General features: G+C 42.1%; 1 protein-coding gene across 2 annotated transcripts in view; it reads right to left on the bottom strand.

The window, feature by feature from the left end:
- Positions 1 to 25,085, bottom strand: part of LOC115407568 (voltage-dependent calcium channel subunit alpha-2/delta-3-like) — a 107,185-nt gene that overhangs the window by 67,057 nt on the left and 15,043 nt on the right. For both annotated transcript variants that reach the window (XM_030117960.1, XM_030117959.1), the window contains exons 3-4: positions 18,472 to 18,588; positions 7,412 to 7,471 (exon numbers count right to left, since the gene is read on the bottom strand). In XM_030117960.1, the coding sequence (XP_029973820.1) occupies positions 7,412 to 7,471; positions 18,472 to 18,588 (177 nt within the window). The remainder of the gene's footprint in view (positions 1 to 7,411; positions 7,472 to 18,471; positions 18,589 to 25,085) is intronic.

Raw genomic sequence — 25,085 nt, 5'->3', positions numbered from 1 at the left:
CTGCTCTGGTGAAGCGTTTGACTGGCAGCTCGCTGTCAGCGACACTGCAATTTCTGCTGCATAATATCAAATAGCTTGAAGATCATGTGAGGCCATCTGTCCAGGAAAATTTCATCCTCACATGAACCTTTAATGGGAAAATGATCTTGAAAGCGAAGAGAGGCAAGTACACTTTTGGTACTTGTAGAAAACTTAAGGCGCTTGTTTCACTTTAATGGTTTGTTCTTCTAGATGAATTTATTGTTTGGGAAGTGACAAGAAAGGCTCTTTTGGTCAGAAAGGTTACAAACCTTTGGTATAAGGGAGATTTCACTGGTTTATTTGTAGCAGTCAGATACAGTTTGTGAGTACAGCCATGGTTATAAGGCATTTCATTACAACAGGGCACAGTTAGTGTAGACAGTAAACTGAGCAGAATTAACTTAAAAAACTATGATGCAATCACCAGCTGAGGTCTCACCAATAAATTCCAGAACTTCCACCCTTTTCTCTAAATCTATGCTCGTTGAAAATGAGGAAAAAAACATGTGTGGGAGGAAAAAAGGACCCAAATGCTCACGCCGCATTAAGGCAACGGTCCCATTCGCCTCATTGAGGAGCACCTGTTCAGCTTAGCATCCTGTTCTCACCCAGCCATGCACATCCAATAAATATGAGTGCACGACCCACATACGCGTCCTCACATATGAGTAGAAGCAGCCCTTGTTGATTCTGATAAATGCTCCTGCCGCGGAAAGCACAACACAGGATCAACGGCCTTCAGGGGTACAGAGGGAGTACGAGACACTGCAGACGCCACATGTGATGTGGGAGAGGGCTGACCGTGACGCTCCACCCTCTGGTGTTCACTTTTAACTCTAATCTCCACTTAGACTCAACTCTTTCCCTCACCCTCCTCCCTCCTCGCTTTCTCCACGCTGGGAAAGGGGAAGACACCACTTCCAGAGAGTGGAACTGTGACTAGAAAACAACTAGGGGGAAGGGATAGAGGTAATCAGCGGATAAACAAGACAGCAGATTGAGTAAATAACTTGAAGGAAAGGCCAAGTGGGGGCTCATATGATGTACTTTTTTAAGTAGGATACTACTTTTAAGTGGGATTTTAAATATGGCACAGGTTCAAGTAAGGATGGCTGCCCTGAAAGACTGGTGTGGGTTTAAAGCAGACGTCTCAATCCCACAACAAAGCCGTAGATGAAGCTCAAAGTAAAGGAAAAAAGTTACTAATGATCTTCTCATGGCCTCAGACAAAGGACTGGTCTCTGTTCTGGTCCTGTTAGATCTCAGTGCTACGTTTGTTGCTATAAGAAAACATAACGCAACGCAACGCAACGTCACAACATCCTACCACAGAGGCTGGAATAAATTATTGGGATTAAAGGGACAGCATTAAACTGGTTTTGACCACATTTAGCAGACAGGTTCCACTTCGTTAATGTTGACAATGACTCTTCAGCTCAGATTACAGTGATTAGGACCTATAGCAGACAGCTGGCACCCCTGACCCTGGTTCAACATAGGAGATTTTCTTTCTCACAGTGGTTTTTGCTTCCTCATGTGGAACTGTTGGGGTTTTCTCTGTGCTGTACTTGGAACTATATAAATAAAGCTGGATTGAACTGAATTGTTTGAGCTCAACAATGAATATTTGGTTATACCTACATGCAGCAGGACATTACTTACTCACCATTCACTCTATAACCTCCATCTCTTACAAAAGTTTTCATTGACTGAAATACAACCGATGCAATCATAAGATTCTGGATAGTTTGAATTACAATAGCCCGGGTTAATTATGTATTTTATAGTCCAAAACTTCTTTCGAGTTTCAAATTTTTTAAGTTGAAATTCTAACTTTGCTCTACACAGGGAATTCCAACTAAAACAGGAAAGAATTAAAATGTATGCTATATACTGTGTATATATACAAAGAGTACAATGTCTGCAGCAACACAAGTTGTAAGGTTTAAAAAAGAACACAAATGTTACAGCCATATCAACTAAAAAGCAAATCAAGCCTCAACGCAGCAAATAATCTGATATCACTTTAAAACAGAGCACTTTTTTTTTAAAATTCACTTTACTGTGTTCTCTGACACGTTCAGTTACAGAGAAGCCTGAAATGGGCTTAGGCGAAGTGTGAGAAGTTCCTGTGATACAAACAATGGCACAATAACATGATATGCATCTGAGAATTAGTCTGGCTAAAAAAGGCAGTTCTGTGTGAAACTGGATAACTCCGTTAAAGACTCTCGTCAGGAGCGGGAGAGCATATTTATGGAGTACCTGTCTGTTGACGGAGTGTAATTGTGCAGCACACGCTGGACAGCTGAGGCCAACTTTTGTATTGACGGCTTAAAAACCCATCTTTTCTTCCGCGGTCCTGGACGGGGCGGGACAGCAACGAAGGAAACACTCCGAGGTAAAAAGTCACGTAGAGGTCAAATAATTTTTGCTGTAATAAGAACAGTAAATTGGTAAATCGGTGAGCATGTGGCCACCCTCAACCCTCCATGCTGATGCCCCAGACAGGGGAGTATGAGAACAACATAAAAAAAGATTAAGCATTTCCCTCCTGCTGCTCCCTCCAGATTGGGGCTACATTTTCAGTGAACATCAGGCTTGGCAATTGGCTGTTTGTCTCCAACCTCCTAGGAAGGATTTCATTGGTTGCAGGGGGCATGGGAGACCGCTCTCTGCCTTCCTATTTACAGTACACGAGCATTGCGGGTAAAAGAGTGAGGGAGGAAAATCGCAGCAGATTACCGTGCCAATTTCACATGGAAGCAGAAGAGCTCTGGAAAGGATAGATAAGGAAATTCCTATCAAACCGCTGCCAGCCAAATATGTATCCAATAGCAATAAACCACACAAACATTTCATAATAAACCCCGAATAGTGATGGAGGAGGTTTCACCCTACAGCGTGGATGTGGTATTTTTAGCGCAGCTGGTAATAATTACCATCTATTCACCATGTTCTGCAGTGAAAGGCACCATTAGAAATGCCACCGTCAGAGCCGTGCAGAGGTGAACCCGTGTACACCTACACCGGTGTGCACATGCAGCGCTCAAGAAGATATGCAGGGACTGTCGCACACATGTAAACAGCTACTGGAGTGCGTGATCAAATGGAAGGGATCTTAAATTCACCTCATGCTCAGGCAAATCAGAGCACGATTAGCAATGAAAATTAATGGCCGGGACACAATTGTGGGAAAATACTGAAAAACAGGCTCATACACACAAAGAGAAATACATGCATGCTAACACTGACACACCAATGAGCTTGAGGAACAATGCTGAGCATCCTCGTGAAGCAAGAAATGTTTTGTTTTTTAATAGGGAAAGTCAAGATCCCCCAGTAGAAATGAGGAAAACTACATAAGGTGAATTACTGATGTCTTTCATTTACCCCACACTGACAACACTCAGTCGGATGTTCAACAAGCCACATTTAGTTCAGCGTTCCAAGAGACTGACAGCAAAAACTGCTGAACAGGTCTCCGCTCAATGTCCCCAAAAACAGTCAAGAAGTTTCCTTTTGCTATTTTTAAATACCAGCATGAGGACGATGGGCTGAAGCTATGAGCCGAGTTTCTTATTTTTCACATTTGACACCATGCACCTGTTTTTCCACCTGTTTAAAAAAGAAAAGAAACACAGTTTTTTTTCATCCTATTAATCCCTCCTTTTCTCTTCCACTTCTGCTTCTCTTCATCCAGTGCTACTTTTTGTTTTTTTTTTTGCTCCATACAAAACACAAGATTACTTTCACCTGATAATTGGGATGCCAGTCTCTACGTCGTGAAACTTTAATACATTACAGACTCTATCGAGCAGAATGGGCTGTGAAGCTATGTCATTAATGCTGAAACAAAGGGACTCTCGCTTTGTTGGGCTCGTCTCATCGCCGCCAAGTAATTACTGGCACAAAGCATCGCTGCGATCCCACACATTGTTACTGCCCATCGAGCGCCATATGAAAACACAAACACACGCAGACAGGAATCTGTGACTGACACAAACAAAGGCTCACCAAACAGGAACATTTGCTTTAATGGAAACAGGTGCCACAGACAAGTAATTAGCTATTACTCAGTATCCTTGAAGGTAGTTTTTGCTCAAATGAATACTTGTAATCCTGCATTAGTCTTGTGCTCGTCTCAACAAATTTTTTTATTCCGTAAAATTAATGTGGCCACATTTGGAAGGCCATCAGCGAAACAAGGCTTGAATTCACATTATAATTAAAATGGAATCTTTACATTTTCAGTCCTAAAAAAACCCATTAATCACATGATTAATTAATTTTCTCTCGATGATTCGTGTTGCATTTGAAACACAGTGAGCTTTAATGAGTGTAATCCATAGGATGCAACTGCACAATGCACAAGCAGTTGATAAAAAAAAGAAAAAAAATAGGAGAAGAAAAAAGAAAATTGACAGGGAAACCGTGACAGTGGGACAGCAGTGAAAGGTTAAATTCAGTAATTGATCCTCTTGGTAGCCAGTGACAGAAGAAAGCCACAGGGCATTCAGTGTAATACCTTAAAGAGCTGACAGGGTAAATACACACTCGCTGCTGCAGGCAGAGACACCAGCGCACATCACACACACACACACACACACACCAAAGACTTTTTAAGTGGTTTAGAAGCAAATACTCCCAAGTCGACTTACTATCACATTTCCTCTTTAAAACTCCAGTTTCTGCTGCTGCTCTACCCCGTTTCAGCAAAGTCTGATCTGTGCAGGTTAAGCGAGCTCAGGAAAAAAAAACAAAAAACATCAAGCATACAAGCATACTCACATCACACAAGTCACACAAACTCACATCCTTGTGTCTGGATGCCAATATTTCAGGTAACTGGTTTACTCTCATTACTCCTGTAAGTTTGTCATTTAGTAACATTAAGTAACATTACAGTCTCTTTTCATCAATGTTGTAATAAATGATGTCATTTTGTAAGCTTACACACACATGCACACACACACCCCCCCCACTGATTTACATTATTTCCAGTAAAATTATTCTAATTTTAGTTGCGGTTGTAATTATAAAGTCACATATTTTTTAGATGCTGTATACTAATTCAGAACACACTTGGATTACATATCTATGATACAGGAACAAACTTTTTTTTTTTTTTTTTGCATATTAATTGGACAATTTTAAAGAAGTGTGCAAACACAAAATCATTTATTTTCACAGAAGTCTGATTACCCAAAATGCAATTGGAGCCTGGCTCTGCTGAAAGCCTCCACCTACAGTGGTATCAAAAAGTATCTGAGCCTTTCGGAATTTCTCACATTTCTGCATAAAATCAACATCAAATTTGATCTGGGTTCAAAATTGGTTTCATTTGCTCTTTAAGTTTCCTGAGGCAGAGGGTTCAGTTACTTATTCCTCCCCCTTCTGTCATTGTTTGCATGCTATCCTCATTAAAATATGAAAACCTATAAATGTTTGGGTGGTTTTAGTTGAAGCTGACACTGTTTTTTCATCTGTGTGATTTTGTCAAAGATCAGATCACATTTGATGGTGATTTTATGCAGAAACGTGAGAAATTCCAAAAGGTTCAGATATGTTTTCATACCACTGTATGAGTCTGGCTCTGCAACTTTCCGCACCTCTGAACCTTATGCAGCTTCTGAGTCCTTTCCATGTGGGCCTTTCCTCTCAAAAAGCCTTGTGGTGACTGTGTTGCATTTGGCGCTACATAAATGAAATTGATTTGAATTGATTCGAACCACCTGCCTAACCCTCACCTTAGCTTAACCTCACACTTGAAACTGAGTGATTTTTATATGAGGACTTCATACTTGTGCTCACAAGAACGCCAAGTCCCTATAATAAGAATGTGTAAAAAGAATTTGTTCCCCACAACAGCATAAATACACTTGGACACATCACACACACAGACACAATACCCAGCTGCACTCTCAAATTAAAGCTGTTCAAATGGATTTGCGGCAGAACCATGAGAGCAGGAGCTGGTTTTGCTGGGTGTGTATGCAGATATGATTAGTTGAAAGCATTTGCCCCAGTCGGCAAAAGTGAGGCTGGAACTCCAACTAGTTTAGAGCGCTGTGAGTTTCTGACTGGGAGTAAGACAGTTGATATAAAACCATGAATAATTCATGAATGACGTTTGAGAGTCAGAATGAGTTTGTCACAGAACTAATCTGAGCATGAAAACATGAGGATTAATCGCTTCACGTCAGATCAAATAGATAAAATGTTTTCCTCATGCTATTAAACGTCTGCAGGGTTCTTAAAATAAAAGTTTACTAACAGATCGCTGAGATGGTAAGAAATACATTTTGAGCCTATGATCTTTTTTTTTTTTTTTTTTTTTTTTTTTTTTTTAAGGAATCTACTCAGTGAATAGGAGTTAAATTAGATAAAGCAATGTGTGATCAAACAAGACGGTTGGCCCTATACAGTATTTCTTTTAAAGCTGCGATTATTAATGAAAGCAAAAATAAAATGTTTCAGATGTTGTACGTTATACTGTATGAAGGCAAAATCAAATGTAAGAAATGAAATGAGTCTCATAAAGCTGCAGTATCATCTCCCTTCAAAGTAGTAGTAATATCCCCTACATGTCATCCAAAAGCTCGCGGTTAATCGTGTGAGTTTCACTCCAAATATGTGAGATGTAAGTGAAAAAACAATTACATCAGAAAGACCTCTAAATTCCTCAATCCTCCCCATTTGCTTTAATGTTACTGCTTCACCAGCATCGTGTTTATTTTGTCAGTAATGGCTTTCATGTCATCTTAAAAATGTTCTCATGAAATGACAGTATTCGTCAGAGAGGAAATATTGTCACATTATGTCTGTTATGTAGATTCCTCAGACATATTGAAATGTGTTTTTAATAATCTGCCCTTTTTTTTTTTTTTTGCTGGAAGTCAAAGGAGCCATAAAACGCCTACCTGTGAAAATGACACTGACAATATTTTCCTTCTGAGATATCATGCATCTTCCACACATCGCCTTGGGATTATACGCAGTTTAGGACTTACTGTGCATGTTTGTAGATGCAGCAGCTACACTGGGAACATAAAAAAACGCCTAAGAGTGACACATTATGACGTATGTAGAAAAAAATGGATCCAGAGTTAAAAAAACAAACAAAACAAAACAAACAAAAAAAACAAAACAAAAAAAAAAGACTAGTCAGCCTCGTCAAGCGATTTCTCCAGCCTTTTGTTCCTGCCTGTCCTCTGTAGTGTTTACTAAGACCCTTGTTTTCGGCCTTTTCTGTTCCTGAGGATCAATCCCAGAGGCTTCTCAGGCGAGAATTATTTTCAGCTCGGATTGATTCATGACTTTATGCAAGCGGAAAGAGAACTGGCTGATTGTAATGGTCCTGCATGTATATAAATAGAAATATACACACCTGTAGGTCCGGATTCTCATCGTGCTGGAGGTGGGCTTCCTCTGCCGCCTCAACCAGCCTCTAAACAGAAAAGAAAAACGAGTTAATTGATAACTGGGTCAGAAGTATTAAGGGGAGAAAAGCAGATTCAAGAATAGAGGTTTGTCCTGAAGCAGTAGAGCAACGCTGAGGCGCCTCAAGGCGAGCTCACAGACAGCAGACAGACATTTGGCCATCTCGTGAAAAGGGGACACGGTGGAGGTAATGACTGTCTCGGATTCTCTGGACGCTGACAACCAGCTCCATCATCGCTTCATGCTGTTTTACACATGCATTCTTTTTCTCCCTTCAACACACACTCGCGCCGTCATTACCCCCTCGCTGCTGCCGTCTGCTGCGCACGCCCGCGGGGCGGCCGGTGAGGGCTTCTCAGTGTCTTTGAGTCAGCACTGCGCCCGCCTTCGTCTCTCTCCCTCACTTCACTGTAATCTCTTGAAAAATGGCTTTTGTCAAAAGTGGGCAAAATGATGTTTCTGTCATCCGATGAAAGACAATCACAAAGAACGGCGAGCCGAGGAGAGAGAGAGAGAGAGAGAGATTGAGCCCGAGATGATATAAAACAGATAACCATGAGAAGACAGACTCAGCGGATGTTTTTTTGCTTCTCTTGGGCTTTAACAGCCTCAGCCTATTCGGTAGACTCTTTGATGTATTTTTTTTTTTCTTTTCCATGATTTTATGTTGGCTTTAACTGAATTAAATTTCTACTTTAAGTCATCACAGTGCCACACCTGAAAAATTGATGCGCAAAAACTGACAATTCACATTGAAAAACATGTTAAAACACTTTCCAGCTCCGAATAGAAGCTCATTTTGTAACTTTGAAAACATTGGAAAGTCCACTGAACTTCACACACCTGGACTGAAACAGTTCATCCAATGGATATTCTCCAAGTTTGTCAGACTTGGGTTCAGTACAAATAAATGTACTTTACTACTATACTGAAATGTGAGCTGCAGGGTTTCCATAAAGGTTTCCTCTGTTTGGCTTTGTTCAGTCCCTCTTTTGTCATCGTGCGATGATACAACCGTGCCTGGCGTGGGGCTGATATTAGCCAGATATAGCGCTTGGAGCGCTGCCCTAACAGTTTAATATCGGTCTCATTATAACTGATAATGTTTTTCCTTGAGCCTTTAGAGTCTTGCCAAGTCCGGTGAGGAGCGTGCCAGAGAGCGTCTCTCTTAACGCGCGCACTTTCAGCTATTTGTCAAGGCACTATCGTGTTAAATGAAAAATTAAGTGTTGATAGAGTTTCACATAGTTGCTTAATAGTGCTTGGGAAGACGTGAGGCCGTGAGGGTTCAGGCCAAAAAAGGTACTGTTAAAATCTTATCGGCCAGTAAAGTAACGGAGGGCCATAACGGAAGGCATTTAGCAGCGTTTAACGAAGATGCGGAGGATATCAGGAACAGCAGAGGGCGAGGCGACCGAGAGGAAGAGGAATTTTCCAGTGTGTTCATGTGTAAAAGTGATCCACCAGGCAACATTTGGTGGGATTTTATTATTCAACAGTTTTCATTGTTATTCATAACAAATTTTACAGCGTGAAACATCTTCCCAGTAATTTTTCTTTCAGTACATGCTTCAAGTACAACATCAGAAAAGAGCTTTCTGAATCTCAGAGTGTCAGCTTGACTCCCAGTGCTCACTCTTTATCTCAGACACACACACACACACACACACACACACACACACACTGTTTTTTCTACTTCCAAATGTGATGCACATGGTATGTTCTCGTTGCGAGTAATTTCTCTCTTTCACAGCTGGTCCTGGTGTCTGTGAGTTCTGGTAATGGACTTCCATTTCGCATTTCCATTCAAATGGCTTTACCGGCAAAACTACTGCAATCAGCCAGCTTATTTCAGTTGAGCTGTGTGTGTGTGTGTGTGTGTGTGTGTGTGTGTGTGTGTGTGTGTGTGTGTGTGTGTGTGTGTGTGTGTTGGGTGTGCTGCTGCTGCTGCTGCTACTGCTGTGTGTGTGAAGGCGGCCTGTTTTGGAAAGCGAACATGCTAATCTAGAGTCTGGCCAATCATTTTCTTCACCATAGCAACACACCTGGCCGCCGCATATTGCCGCATATCATCTGCGCGTGGATGCATCCGAGTTATTGGTTCATGTATATACATTTGTTCTGTTTCCGGCTGAGACGGCGAAGAAAGAAACTTCTTCCAATACGAGTGTGCGTGTGGGTGTGTGCGTGTGTGTGTGTGTGTGTGTGTGTCAGGCCATCGAGAGGCACCACAAAACTACAGGCAGGTGCGCCGGCCGGAAATTCACGACAAAGCAGCCTCTACGAGCAAACAACGATAAGGAGGGAGGAATAAAGGAGGCAGGAGAGAGGAGCGAGAGAACAACGTTCTCTAAAGGTCTGAACACTTAGCTTCACACTCCCAGTGAAATGTCAGGCGCTGCCGCGGTTGCCTGCGTCGATAGAAACACACTTTTCGGCATTTTTTCAGGCAGGTAATGGTGCATTATGTTATGTGCACATGTAGGCGTTGATCTTTTTTTTTTTATCCACTGAATTAAAATGTTCAGGTGTGAGCACTCTGATATATTCTATCACATGTACATGCCATGAGATGTGTATAAATATTCGCACATTAACGAAATTCTGAGGCAGCCTTTAAGGAAAAAAACAAGACATCTCATTGACTCAGATGATAAAGCTAATAAATCTCACACAACATGCAAAACCAATTGACTTGAATCATTACAAACCTCTTCTCATAAAATACATGATTAATGGTGATTTAATATCGACTGCACTTGACTGAAGCACTTGATTTCCACCTGCAGATAATCTCATGTAGCATATTATTCATGTGGTGCCCTGAAATCACAGTTAAAGCTGCGGAGTAAAAATACTGCGCTCGGTAGCCTGGAGATTTTCTCTCTCTCTCTCTCTCTTTTTTTTTTTTCCAATTGTAAAAACAGATTAGAGATAAGTAGCTACTACTCACTCCTGTGAATTTCGATTGGACCACATCACTCCAGGTGGCGTGTTTGCCTTTGTGAGCGTGATGTGTTGCTGTGGGCGTAAGCGAGCGAGCACTCAGCCTGACTGCCTCTCCTCGTGCGTCTCGCATAAATCCAGAAGAGCCTGCCATGTCTTCCTGTCGATAGGAGGTCCTGCCAAAGTGTGCGACGTAGTCTTTTTTTTTCTTTTTCTTTTTTTAAGAGAAAGGAAATTACTTTCTTTTCAAGTCATTCTGTCGAGTCTCGGGCTCGGTAAGAGATGACAGCAATAATTAAACTGACACAGTCAGAGAGGCAGGCCCTGTTGTCGTCTCCAAAACACACACACACACACACACACACACACACACAACCATTCACAAGCTTTCGCTGTCGCTGACAGCGAAGAAACCAAATTCGGAGAGCTAACAAGACTTGCTACGGTGACTGAATTACATTTGTTTGCGATGCAGAGAGCGAAGCATCGCAGCGTACCTAATTATAGAGCTCTGATGTTTCTGCCGCTCTCCGTCTTCACCTCTTGAGCTTTGAATCTGCACAAACTTCGACTGACAACACTGAAACAGTCAGACAGTCTTTAATCCGTCATTTGGTTTTAGCTCAACTGAAAAAAACAAACAGTTTCTGGTGTTTTTCAGTTTCTTCAGAGCATCCATGATGTCTGTAGTTGACAAAAACACTGCTTTATCAGATGTTAGTTTAAGTAGTTACTCAGGCATTTCATTTTAAAACTTTTTATCAATGTGCTCAAAGACACAAATGGAGGTTGAACCTCAAACAATCCACTCTTCCAACCGAGCCATAGCGTTCCCCAAAAACATCTCACTTGCCCACGGTCTTCCCTGCTCCCTAAAACAAATACAAACGATGTCTTCCCACTCAATTAAATACCAATTCTGTCTGTGTTTCATCATTTTTCTTCCAGCCCACTTCTGCCCGCCCAGTCCATTTCTCTGACATTTGCTCTCATCTACCCCCCTTTCATTATCTGACATCCTGTGATTACGGCTCGCCTGACAAAGGATTCGGCCTGTTTACACTTTGGGAAGTTCATGAACGATCCCCCTCATTTAACCGTCGGCCTGATTGGTTCATTGTTGCTCTCTCCGTGCGGTGGATTTCCTGACGGCTGAAGCCGCTGACCTTAAAAAAAGTGCCTCTCAACGCCGGAGTCGTGAGAAGTTAGCCTGTCGTGTGAGGCCGAGCTATGCTAATCGCCGCCGTCAGAGGAGCAGAGGAAGGGTTGAGCGCGGGGTCACATACATTATTGACTGCTAGCGGAAGTCCTGCCTCCGCCAAAAAGAACGGGAGGGCAGTGGCCCGAATCTGAATGTTCTCCCGAGGTAACCGGGAACAAGACCACATCAGGAGCGGTTCTAAATAGACTCGTATAAAAAAATCATTCCCAGGGGTCCTGTGCGCTGGCCGGTGGAGCTCTTTGGTTATAACTCAACTTTGCTTTTCTCCCTGTATCTGCCCTGTGCTGTTATAATCGGTCTGAGAAATCTCAATACTTCCCCTTTAGTCTTGCAGCTTAGTGTTGTGGGAAGTTTTTTTTTTTTTTTTTTTCTCGAACAAAGATGCTGAGACCAAACTAAAGCTGTCTTCTGAGAGTTTTATTATATCGCCGGTCGCAGGAGCAAAATTATACAGTCGGCCGAGAAAGATCAAATAAAAAAGGAGTAATTGTGCTCTATTGCTCTATTTATAACAAGGAAAAAGAGAAAGATGGGGGCCAGAATAAAGTGTCTCCCTGTTTGAACTCAACAATTCAGTAATATCTCTTTTTTAAAAAAAGTATAACAATAAAAGAAAAAAAAAAGATAATCCTATTGATGTCAATGTGTTAGAAAGTTAGTCAGCTTTCACAGGAAAATGGCAAATTGATCAGGAAACACGGTTTGGCATGAAAATAACTCACTACTGCAACTGAATGCACACAATTTCATTAAGGTAAAAATACCTTAAATCAAGTGAAAATTGTTTTGATTTAAGATGCATGGTCTTAAAACAAGTCTCTTCATCTTGCTGCAACAGACTTTTTAAGTGAATTTATCTTAAACCAGGTGGAATAAGATATATATATAAGATATAAGATATATAAACTTGGTAAGATTTTGAGTTTTTGCAGTGAAAAGTCAAGAAAAATTCTCCTATAGTTGTTGCATTGTGCATGTTTTTACAAAGTCACAAAGGTCTGGTTTGGCCTCTTGCAGGCCGGTTTTGGCCCACGGGCCTTATGTTTGACACCCCTGAGCTAGTTACTCAGCACTGTCTTTGTAACTCGGCCGCTTTGATGCTGTATTATTCACATCTTTACATGATGAATAAATAATATTTGCAGATGTGGAGCTTTTTCTGAGCTACAACAGGAAATGCTAACTAAGCCTTGGCCCGGCGTCACCGCGGGTCCTGTGGGTCGCGGGTCCTGCCAGAGGCCTGGGACTTGCTCGGGTCAGCCCATCGATAGCACTTCGGACAGCAATTAATATTGTCAAACCAGCCAGGGAAGAGTTGCAGCATCAACAAAATAAGAAAGTGCTCAGTGACACTTTGCTTCCTCTGTTTCGCACATTTCGACTGGGAACAAGCCAAGCAGGGAGTCCATGACAGAGAGACGGACCCACAAGGAAAGTGAATGAGAGTCAAAGACTAATAGATGCGCGCTGAAATATCAAGTCTCGATAATCAATACGTGACACTTGCCTGCAGTTTTTGCTGACTGAAAGGCAAAATGAAGAGCTTAACCCAGGCTGGTCTTTGTCTCATATTTCCTCTTTCCTTACATTCATTTCATTAGTACATTGAACTTTTGACTGATTTTTCTTTTATGGCATTTACCTTTTTCATCTGCCTTGCCTACATTTTCATTTCACCATTCTACATCATTCAACAATTTTATCCCTTTCAGTCTTGATTTCTCTGCATCAGGAACAAAAAAAACAGAGAGGGTTGCTGTGTCATTAGGAGCCATCACTTCCAACAGAAACACACACACACACACACAGATGTGACAATGATCCGAGACAGAGGACAGCTAATGAAACGAAGAAAACAAGGACTGCAGGAAGCTCGGTGTGACTTTGTGTGCCATGGAAATCCTTTTTGACACTAGCCACCAAACGGTGAGGCAAATTTAGACAAAACAAAACGATGCAGTAGCTTTTATTGATCCGTTGATACCCACCCTCTCACTTTTTTGTTTGTTTACATCCACCTGCTATCACAAACTGGTGTGATAACAGAGACCAATATATGGTTTCAAAAAAGAGGAAAACTGAAATGGTGGATGAAGTTCGTGACCAGCAGCCACTTAAGTTTCAGCTGCAGAGAGAGGAAACACACTGGCTGATGCAATATTGGATGCATCTGAATCAATGGACAGACTGAAGCGTTCCTCAGATCAATTTAAAAACTACAAAGACCATTTGCATGGTATTTTCCACCTCGTTTGAGTGATAGTTTTCCACTTGCATCATCTGGAAGCACAGATGATGGCTCAGACACACAACTCCTGATATTCACATAACAGCTGTGGGGTGGGAAGCATCTGAATGTGAATTTTGTTTTTCTTCCTTGTGGAAATTTCGGTTTGTTTTTAAGCAAGATTTGGATGGAAACTTTGTGAATGACATTTACCTTAAGCTACACAGAGATTAGAATATATTCAGATTAAAGTATGATTTTTTCTAAATATTTTTTTTTAAATTTGGGAATTTGAACAATACCGAAATGTCATATTAAGAGTTGAGAAGTCGCTTCACCTTGCATATGTGACAGCAGTAGTTTCTGTGACTGTTCATGAAAAAACAACTAGTCTCTTATTTTTGTGACTTTCCTTTCAGATTCAGGATGCAGGAAGACTCAGTTTACTGTCAGACTTTGTTCTTTGAGATCTCATCATGTTGTCTGCAGTAAAAAACAAAAAAAAACAAAATTACAACAATGTATCATCACACAGAAATTAAGGTTAAAAAAAACCCCAGAACTTTCTTGAAAAAAGAATGAAATACAACCCGATTCAAATCCCGCAGAGAGCTTTGGTACACTGTCGAAATGCGAAACTTTCGATTAAAATTCACCCCGGATGTAAGCAAATGAAAATTAAAGTTCATGGGAGGCGAAGAAATTTCATTTAACATCCTGTGTATGCCCTTTATTTTCCGCATACGCCGATGTAGACTTCCCTTTACACTACAGCGGTAATCACGTTGAGGACTACAGAGGCGTAACTGCCACAGGTAAATGATATCAGCAGGTACAGAGCACAGACCGAATGCCATTACAGGAGAAACATCCCCGGCAGCGAGGCATCCTCGCTGCTTTGAAGTGCATTTGTCGCATGAAACACAGCCGTGCTTGACTTCAAAGAGGGCATTACAATAGCTCCACGCCTTTCAACTTTGATAACAACGCGCACTGTTTCTTTAACCGTTTGCGGTTTCCGCCACTCTCCGCCGGCAGACAGGCTTTCGCAGGGGTGATAGGCGGAGGAGGGGAGGGGAGCTGCTGTCTGCCGCACCACGATAATCCCACTGACTCACAAACTGATGAAGGCAATAGTAATTAAAAAGTAACAATAGGCGGCTGAGATTCTCGCTAAGCCCAGAAACAAACATGGAAATGTACACAAATGTCATTAACATTACAGCGCACACATACTGAAGCGGCATGCACGGACATCCGCAAAGTCCCGGTTTACTTCTGTTAAGCTCTTGTTTACTTGGGAATGGTTTCATTGGCCTCTTTCATCTAATCTGTAAGTTCTGAAATGGAATTAAATTGGCTGAGGAAGTTTTTTTTTCGCGTCCAGAATACTTGGTGATGGTTTTGCCACAAAAATGCAGATAACAGGGAAGAACGAAGACATGGACACAGTCAAATACCAGTTCAAAATGCAATTACACACACACACACACTCTGGAGAGTTTTCCACACTCACCTGGAGGCCGTTTCAGGGGTCAGTTTGCCAGTCGAAGACAGACTGATGAAGTAAAAGACGACCTTACTCAACCACATCGTCTGTGTTCAGTAGAAACACGGCAGCTCAGGAGAAAGCAGACCGTGAATTGAAAATCTGGCCAAAAACGGCGTTGAACTGGTGATGAAGGCATCACATTTCGTGTGCAACGTGTAATTTCAGAGAAAAAAAAAAAAAAAAAAAAAAAACTGTTTCACAGCTCAGGTTTCTGTTAATAAAAAGCAGTGCTCTTGCTCTTTTACATTTCATTGTTTGATTCAATTTATGCGTCACATGCTTCATATTTTCACTTTTAAATTTTACTAAAACATGCAGGACTGCGGCCCTCGAGGACCAGGTCTCTCCTGCAGAGGGTCGGCCCTTTTGGTTTTCAGAAATCAACTAAAGTTTTACTGAAGATTGTCCAGTGCAATTTATGACATGAACATTTGCTTTCTTTGTGCAAAAAAAAAAAAAAACATGCTAACCTAACTTTTACCTCGGTGAAAAAATGAGGACAGCATCTCAAAGTCTGAAAAAAGCTCTGAAAGACCGTCTTAACGGCCTTCATTATGGAGAAAAGTGGTTCACCGGGACCCGGCAGAGCCAGCTCAGTCAGTTGGTTAAATACATTTATAGGCACTTGACTTAAAATGACTCTCCACCACTACTGTGTTCGCCCCATATTTCACTGGTGTTTTGTACTCTGGAGGTAGCTGGAATCGGCTCTGAGTCATAGTGTTAACTCCAGCTTTCCTACAGCGGCAACAAAAAAGTGTGTGAAGACAGTGCACGGATATGTGCAATGAATTAACAACTCCAGGGAGTAAATTTCCCTCTGAATCAAAAGTAATGCATTAACACGCGAGGAAAACAGTCGCATTTTCCCTGCTTAGTGCGCAGGAAGACTAATGGCGTCTGATCGCAGACGCACACTTTTACAGGTGTGCCCTTTTTAGAGCGGCAGAGGCTGCTGTCTCTCAGCAGGTGGCGGCGAGCGATAAAGAGGGGGAATCGACGGGGAGACGAGGAGATAAAACCACGTTGATGGACAGGGCAGAGCGCCTGCACGGAAATTGAATCGCTGAAGCGCCACATATACTTTAGCAAAGAGCAGAGAGATGGGAGGAGGTGGAGGAGGGAGGAAAGGCACAGACAAAGGAGAGAGGGATGCTTAAGGACAGCTGTGAGAGCACACGAGGCCAGACAGACGAGAGTTTTGGTAATAAAAGCAGAAAGAAATTGGAGCAAAGATGGAGAAGACGAGGGAAAAGGACTCACGGACACTTCCATTATATGTTCACCACTAACAATCCATCACAGGGCCGGCTGCCAGCGTTGGAAATGAGAAAGGTCGAGGTGAAGTGGAATCATGATAGCGGGCGACAAGGGTTAAATTCTCGGAGGATCCTCACATGTCGGCTCGTCTCAGTCCTCCACTTTCTTCAGATTTCTCTCCTCTAACATTTATCATTCCCTAACCTCCCACAACTTTTATCTGTCTGCAAAAGCTCCAGTCCATCACCCTTGTGACCAGCATTTCCCTCTCATCTTCACACCACCCCCCCATAGCTTTCACTTCACACACACACACACACACACACACACACACACGTTCAGGCACACACACCCTCCTGAGATGTACAATTATCAGGCATCCAGGCAGCGACTTCAGAGAAGCCATTAGCTGACCCAGTCCTTATATCTCCAGGGGTTTAACACAGCTGAGATGGCACAACTATGTTACTTTACTCAATATGTCTGACCTTACAGAATAAACGTCCTCTTGTTAACAAGTGAATATTATAATTACGATTATTATTGTACCTATTAAATTCTATTTATTCATAAGAGAAGTTAACAAGATTAAAATGAACTGCTTTTAGGTCAGCCATCACTGTGAAGGAATGGGATTCACATTTGTCAAATTCCAGATGATTCATATTCACGTGAGCTGCTTCATCTTTACTGTCAGCGCTCGGTACAAACTCAAACATGTCAACATCTTCAGGTCAATACTGTGAGAAAGGCATGGCCGCGCAATCCAAAGAGTTAAAGGTATCATATATATGAGAAAAAAGTACACACTGACAAGAAGAGCCGAAGTACGGAAGTGGTTTGTCACAATCTGCACTCCCTCCCTCCTTCCCTACATCCCTCCTGCCTCCCACAATCCAGCCTGTATCCCCGGACCAGACTCTTGGAGAGAAATCCAATTTCTGTTAACAGTACCATGTTGTCCTGATAGAATCTATCACCTGGAGCCTGGGCTGCTAACAGGGAGGCAGCGCGCCGAGGACACACGGTGAACTTCACCTGTTACAACACGGACAAACACACATGGACGAAACACTGCGTGCATGTGCAAAATCACAGAGGAGCAGGGACGCTCACGCAGTAACGGGCTTAAATCTTGCAAATAAATATATACTGTCATAATGTTACAGTGTTTCACTGTCAATGAGAAATCAATACAAATATTTTAAACTACTGCAACTAATATGTATTAAATCAAAGGTTAAATTTCACACACAAACACACACACACACTCCCTCCTTTTCTTTCAGTGTGAAGCTTTGAGGTGCTTTTGGTCTCAGAGGCTCAACAAAGCGTCACCGACGCCTTCGGGTGGATTTCTGTCTTCACTCCCCTCCTCCCCAACATCCACACTTTCACAGGTCTCCTTCACACATGCACACAGCAAGCGCAGAACGTGTCCCCTTCCGTCGTAAGACGAGACACGACAGCACTTCGTCATACATCCGATATCAACAGAGATCAACACGTTAACGATTGATTTCACTGAGCTCAGACCTGTATCTCCACTTAATCCTTTCCTGCCTCTTTGGGGTGAAATAACACCAAACGAATGGAGAATCCATTTATAATTGTATAGTATATGTTTATATATTTAAGTATATGCGGTCACATAGACAATAAAATGAAGAGAATCTTGCAGTTATGGATAAGTGCTGTGTACATATTCGGATCAAATCAACTTTTTTTCTTTTTGATGAAAATTGTCCATTTGTTCCAGTCTGAAGACATTTGGCTGTTAAAACAGATTGAATGGAGTACCTTCATTGCCTGGGCTTTCTTGTGGAACATCTCCTCCATGTTCTCGGCCAGTCTCTTCACCAACCGCAGCCCGTCGATCTCCTCCACGCGCACCGCGCGCTCAAACTCCTTGTATTTCTGCAAAGACAAACACATCCACGGTGTTAGGGTTCAAGACGATCACAAAGCCATGACGGATCAGGCAGAGGTTTGGGGTTTCCTCCCCTCTGGTACATGCATTCCCCTCAGTTCACCTATATAATTCTGACAAATGTTACTTCATCATCACTACGGCATGATATTCTTACTTTTTTAAAAGGATTTCTTAAAAGTTACAAGAAGGACATAGTGGGAACTGTTATCCACCCGTCTTCCTGTTTCTCCACATGTGACTTTTCTACAGCAAATATATAACTTGTCTAGTTATGCTGAGATGTGATTAAGCTTTATAAAATGTCGCCGCAGACTCACAAGTCTGGCTAATGCAACAGATGCACACACAAAGAGCAGCTACGAGGCGCCGGGAACACATTAGCCGTGATTCAAAAAGTGGAATGTTGCTCGGTAGGAGTTGCTTTTCTCAAACTAATCTAAATTTAAATTAAACCAATCAGCTCAGGCAAGAATTATCATCCAGCTTGAAGTTTTACCTACACCACAGTGGTAAGAAGTGATGACACACCACTGCCCTCGGAGCATCTGCGCTACACAAAATCACATTATTCTGCTCTGAACCTATACTGGGGTGCTCAGCTTAACCAGCGCCTTAAACTCGGGACAGTGACATTAAGTCTCATTAATTCCACACCCCTACATGACACACACACACACACACACACACACACACACACACACACACACACACACACACACACACACACACACACACACACACACACACACACACACACACACACACACACACACACACACACACACACACACACACACACACACACACACACACACACACACACACACACACACACACACACACAGGGCTGATCTAAGCTAAGGGATATTTTGGTGCAAAAGAAAAGAAAAGAAAAATCATTTTTTGAAATGTGCGAAGCTGCAGGCGGCTGTGTTTCACTCTTCTGGGATTTAAGAGGAGATTACCACCATATCAAAAAGCATGCCCTCTCTAATGTCATGCCAACCTGCTTAGATGCACACTCCTAACCACTCCTGTACGGCGACACACCAGGAGCACAGCGAGGGCAGAGAGAGCGCGGTGGGAGAAAGGGAACGGGGACAGCAACACACACTCGGGCAGCAGCTTTTGGAATTTAGGCAAACATATAGCAAACTGCAAGACACCTCCATCACCTCCGAGCAAGGAGGGATCTCAGCTGAAACTTGAGCAGAAAGAAATATTCTGTTTTTTGAGAAAGCCTCTGACTCAAACAGAACCAACGGTAAAACATTTGGCCTCTAACTTGTTGGTGTGTGTCCGTGTGACAGATGATGGGGGACTGTGGAGCGAAAGCCACAGCCAGACAGACAAACAGAACGGGAAAACAGAAATAAGGATGAACTCTGTGATAGGGAGAGAGCAAACACTGTGTGAATGCAAAGAGACGTCAGAAGAGCAGGTGAAGGGAGAAAGCAGGGAAGTAGGATTACTGCTGCAGAGCTGTAGGACAGAAAAACCAATGAGATCAACGCAATCAATTAAAACATTTAAGTATTTCCGAAAAGAGAGGTGAATATCAGAGCTTCATGAGGACATGAACAAAGCTTTCAAATAGGTGAATTGAGGTGAATTCCTGTCGTGAGGAGTCGGGAGGAGAAACAGCTTCTGACATTTGTTTCTCAAGCTCATGAGGGCAAACACTCCGTTTCATCTTTATCTCCGCATCATGGTATCAACACTGTGTTCACAGCCATAACGCTGAGCAGTCTGTGTCTTTGAAATGCTGCCGAAATAGTGCATTCACTGCCAAATCCATTCGCGAGCCGTGGCAAAACAGTTTGAAGAATCCAAATTCTCTTAAAAAGCCCCGGTGCAGACATCCAGCTTCTGTTCAACATATGGTAAACATGACTTCAGAGGGACAGACAGGCCGAGAGAGAGACAGAAATAGGGGATGGCAGGCATACAAGCAAAAAGAAAAGGAAGAATGAGTGAAAGAAAGACAAGAAGAAAACAACAGACAGAAAAATCTAAAGAAAGAAAGTAAGACGGAACAAAAGATAGAGGAAAGGGAGAAAGACGGACCGAAAAGAAAGTCAAGCAGATAGACGGAAAGCAAGAAAGAAAACCAGAAAGACAGAAAAAAGAAGGAAAGACTCAACGAGTAAAAGACAGAAGGAAGAACTGAAGGAAGCTACAAATTTCAGATTTTCTCACTTTACCTTTCGCCCTTCATCCCACCACACATCTAATTAATTGCAGCCTCACATTACGGAGTCTGTGGCCAATCAAAGCGACTGGCTGATGACTCACCAGCCAAATCACTGCGACCGGAACCGTATGAAAATCAGAGCGATAATCCCACTGGCTGACTGACAACTGCAGCACGACAGAGGGACAGGAAATCCAGGTTTTAAACCAATCCTGGTTCCTGGCCTCTGTGGTGGGCTGTTAGAAGCTGACAGGTCAGCGGCGGCTCAACCCTCCACTGGCCTGACAGCTTTCTTTGCCAATTTTCTTTGTCCTTTTTCCCCTTTACCGTCTCCCCTAAGCTTCCTCTTCTCCTCTCTCGGTTGTGTATCCCTTGCTTTCCGCTTTCATCTCCTGCACCCACTTCCTTTGCTAATTATAAAAATGAATTCGCTGACTTCATGGATACAGTCATAGCTAAGAATTATTCTCATTAAAGACAGTTGGAAGTCTTTTCTGTTGAAACCGATACATTTCGCTCACCGCTCTTGTAAATCCTCGTCCGCGAGCCTGGCCTCGAACTGACGGATACTGCACACTTTGCTGAGACACAGAGAAAAGCAGAGGAGATTCCGCAGCCTGAGAGTGTTTGCGATCATGTCTGTGTGGTCAGTGAGAGGCTAACAGGGTCCTGCTGACCACGGGGCTGTCTCTGTTCACTCAGACTGACCGGAGCAGATCCAGCCCAATTAGCCAGAAGCTATCCTCTTCACATCACATCATCATCAGAGGAAGGCCAACTGACATACATCCACAACCTGCACTTCCCAGGAGAGCAGTATAGGACGTGTCGGCATGGCGGGGGGGGGGGGGGGGGCCTTATGGGGAGACTGCCGAGGAGTCAGATTCAGGATTCTGTATGAAATGTCCTGAAGCTGAAATACAGGAGACTCTCGTGTTTCTAGGATTCCTGTTAAATGATCAGCTTCTCTCGATAACGCAACATTAGTTAACATGTCAGATATTATGTGCAAACAGCTTAACGGTGATTAGAAAACACTTAGTGAGATTTGTAATTTTACAAAATTCTTTGTGAAGTTCCATGTTCCCCTGTGAATATATTCTTCAATGAGTGTGATCAGCATAGTAAAAAAAAAAAATGTTGCTGAATTACACATTTTCTCACCTTTTAGTGTCTTTATCTCGTTAATCCTGCTCCAGAGAACTAAGGAGGGCTGACAGACTGGCTCAAGCAAGTTATAAGGACTCATCCTAACTTGTGATTTGCATGTTTCAACAATAATAAAAAAAAATTAACTTACACGTCCAGTTACAAAATGGAGCCCATTCAACCTAGAATTTTGGGATATTCCAGTAAATGCAAAATCTTGAACTTTAATTTGATCACGGTTGTGTTGGAGTGCATTATATAATCCAACCTTTAAAACACATTTTCCCAAACTGAAAGCATCTAAAAGTCACTGGGTACTTGATCATGTTTTTGTTGACAGCCATCATTCAGACTGAGCTGCATTTTGTCGACGTGAGAGGATGAAAGGTGACAACAGAAGTGTGGAGAGGCTGAAAAGAGGAGGGATTTCACTGAGTGTTTGTCAAACGCTAATCATGAGTACATTTTTTTAAAGAAATTGTACACAGAAAAGGTAGAAACTGTTTTCCTTAAAATCAACTCAGAAAAAAAGTCAATCTATATTAAAGTTGAAATGAAAAAAAATCAGTGACTTGTAACTCAAAGAACATGATCTGATTGGTCATCACAGCAGCTGCACTTTTTGGTTTATAGTGAAAATTAAACTATTTCCTTCCTAATACAGCTAACAGAATGCCTTCAGCAGCAACGTATGTGTTCTGAGTTATGAATGAACAGGAAAAAAAACTTCAATACAATTCCAAGTTCATAAAAAAATAAGAAATGAGATAAGTTACCTTTTGATAGCCCCATGAGGGGAAATTTACTGTTCCACAAGCAAGGCCCAGAGGAGGTGAAGAAACAGAGAAATGCAATATTTATAATCTATAATGGACTGGTTGAGCCGTTGTCTTGATTTGGATCTGATTGAAGACCTGGTGAAGGCAGTGCGATGCCACGATAAGCAGCTGGCTGGAGAGCAGATATTTATCATCTTTACACCATGTCTGCGATTAGACTTTCTCACAGATCTGAAATAAGGTGATAATCCACACAGCGTGGTCTGTACTGGGTTTTAAACGCTTCTCAGATTAGCGTCAGTGGTCTCAAAGTCATTGAAAGTTAACACAAGTGCCACAGTGGCCCCGAGCAAAACCATTCAGCACTGTCGCCTAACTTTAAGATGAAGGAGTTTGCGTTGGTCTGCAGGCAGTGTTAGCTGATTGGATTAAACCCAGATGACCCTAAATTGGATAAAGATGTGGCAACATGTATTGCACACATTAAAATTCAGTAGTTGTGAAGTAAAATGAAATGATCCACCATGGCAGAGCGGGTCTTCTCTCAGGCGGAAGGTTGCAGGTATGTTTCCCTCATTGTCCACGTTTATTTGAACAATGTCAAATTTGCATGTTTCGTGATACAATTTGATCAACACAAAAACAGCTGTATATATTCATATACAGTTCATCTAAATCAAAGATTTTCAACCTAATTTGCTCATATTTCCTTTTTGTCTATTTTTGTATTGGTCATTCTTCATAGAGAAGTTCTGTATGACACAACATTCTGTTTGCATCTATGCATGCCATTTCCTTCAGGTTCGATAATAAAGTGATTAATGAAGGGTAAAACTTCATTTCACTGAAAGACTGAACCCCAATCCCCCAAATCCCAGCTCATTTTACGCGTCACCAGAGCCCACTTTAACTTGGCCAACTCTCACACAATCGCACAGCTGTCTGAATTGCTCGCTCTCTCTAATACACACACACACACACACACACACACACACTCACTCGCACACATGGTTGGAAAATAAAATCATACTGTTCATATCAAAATTCCTCTGACTCTGCTTTATTATCATTTCATAATTTTAAGAGACATTCTCTGTCTCTTTGGCTCATGAATTGGCATTCATAGAGAAAAGGAGGCTGAACACTATAGTGAACCGCAGGTCTGTAGTATCCAGCCTCATTCAGGCTGCGTTGTTTGGGTTTCATTCATAAAAAGCCACCCTGTTGGCTTTGTTTTGTCTCTGCATGCCTGTCTGACTACAAGTGGATGAGTCTGGCTCGACGAACAAAAGAGACTCGGGGAAGCTTCTGGATTTGTGTGCGATTTGGAGGAAAAGGAGCGGCAGCACACGGAGACGGAGATCAGGAAGGACAAGATTTTAGATTTAGAGAGAAAGAAAATGACATTTTTATACAGAAATGCTCAAACCGGTTGAAAAAGGAAAGACAGACAATATATTTTTGTGTTAAATTTCAATCAAACCGATACTTTTCTCTGCCCTGCAAGTGTGAATATTCTTCGTCTGTGTTGGGCAGTGGGAAAATAAACAGAACCATTATTACAAGCAATTTTTTTTAAATGGGTTCACAAATAAATGGTAAAGAGGTTGTGTTGTTGCAGCGAGAGTGGGTCAAGACCAGCGTTCCCATCCCCTTTATTTCTGTGTATGCAGCACTGAGACCCGAAGTTCGATTTAACATTTACTGAAAATGTGTGAATGGCTTGTCTGCGCGACGCTATTTCACTTTAAAGCAGAGGCATCTTGATCAGCCGCTAATACGCAACACATTTCACGTGGCCTCTAAAGCTTTCTCGTCATCATAGATTGTGTTTCTGTTTATTGTTACTCGCTAAAACACACCGTGTTTCCTTGAGCGCTGAAAAATGTGTCTCCTTTCTCATAAAACACGTGCAAAGCCAATTCCCTCAATATTCTAAAACATGTGCTTTTTACATCCTTGTTTACTTGCCTCACGGCCTCGGTCTTTTAAACCGCTGTCGGCACGTTGACGCATTGTTCAAAAACATAGAAAGGTGAGAGTAGAACAGAATAACACACTGCATATCTGACAAGTTTCTGTGTCCTACACACCATGCTGTTTCTCTTGTTCCTTCCTATAGAGCAAAAACATGTTTAGTGTAAATAAGTGAATCTACATGTTCCATATTACCATAGTTTATGATCATAAAAACAGTAGTAGTACTGAAATGTGGCTGAATTCTTCACTGCCGCCAACAATACAAGAAATCAACTCAACATTTGAGTTCAAGTATGAAACTATTATGTATTTATGAAACACATGGAGGAAACAACACCATAGAAGTAGATCTTGCTGAATTATTTACTCCTTCTCAAAC

This window comes from Salarias fasciatus, chromosome 20 (assembly GCF_902148845.1).
Source record: "Salarias fasciatus chromosome 20, fSalaFa1.1, whole genome shotgun sequence".
NCBI classification, from domain to species: Eukaryota; Metazoa; Chordata; class Actinopteri; order Blenniiformes; family Blenniidae; genus Salarias; species Salarias fasciatus.
Note: the sequence above shows the minus strand (reverse complement) of the source record. Positions and strands in the feature narration are given on the sequence as shown.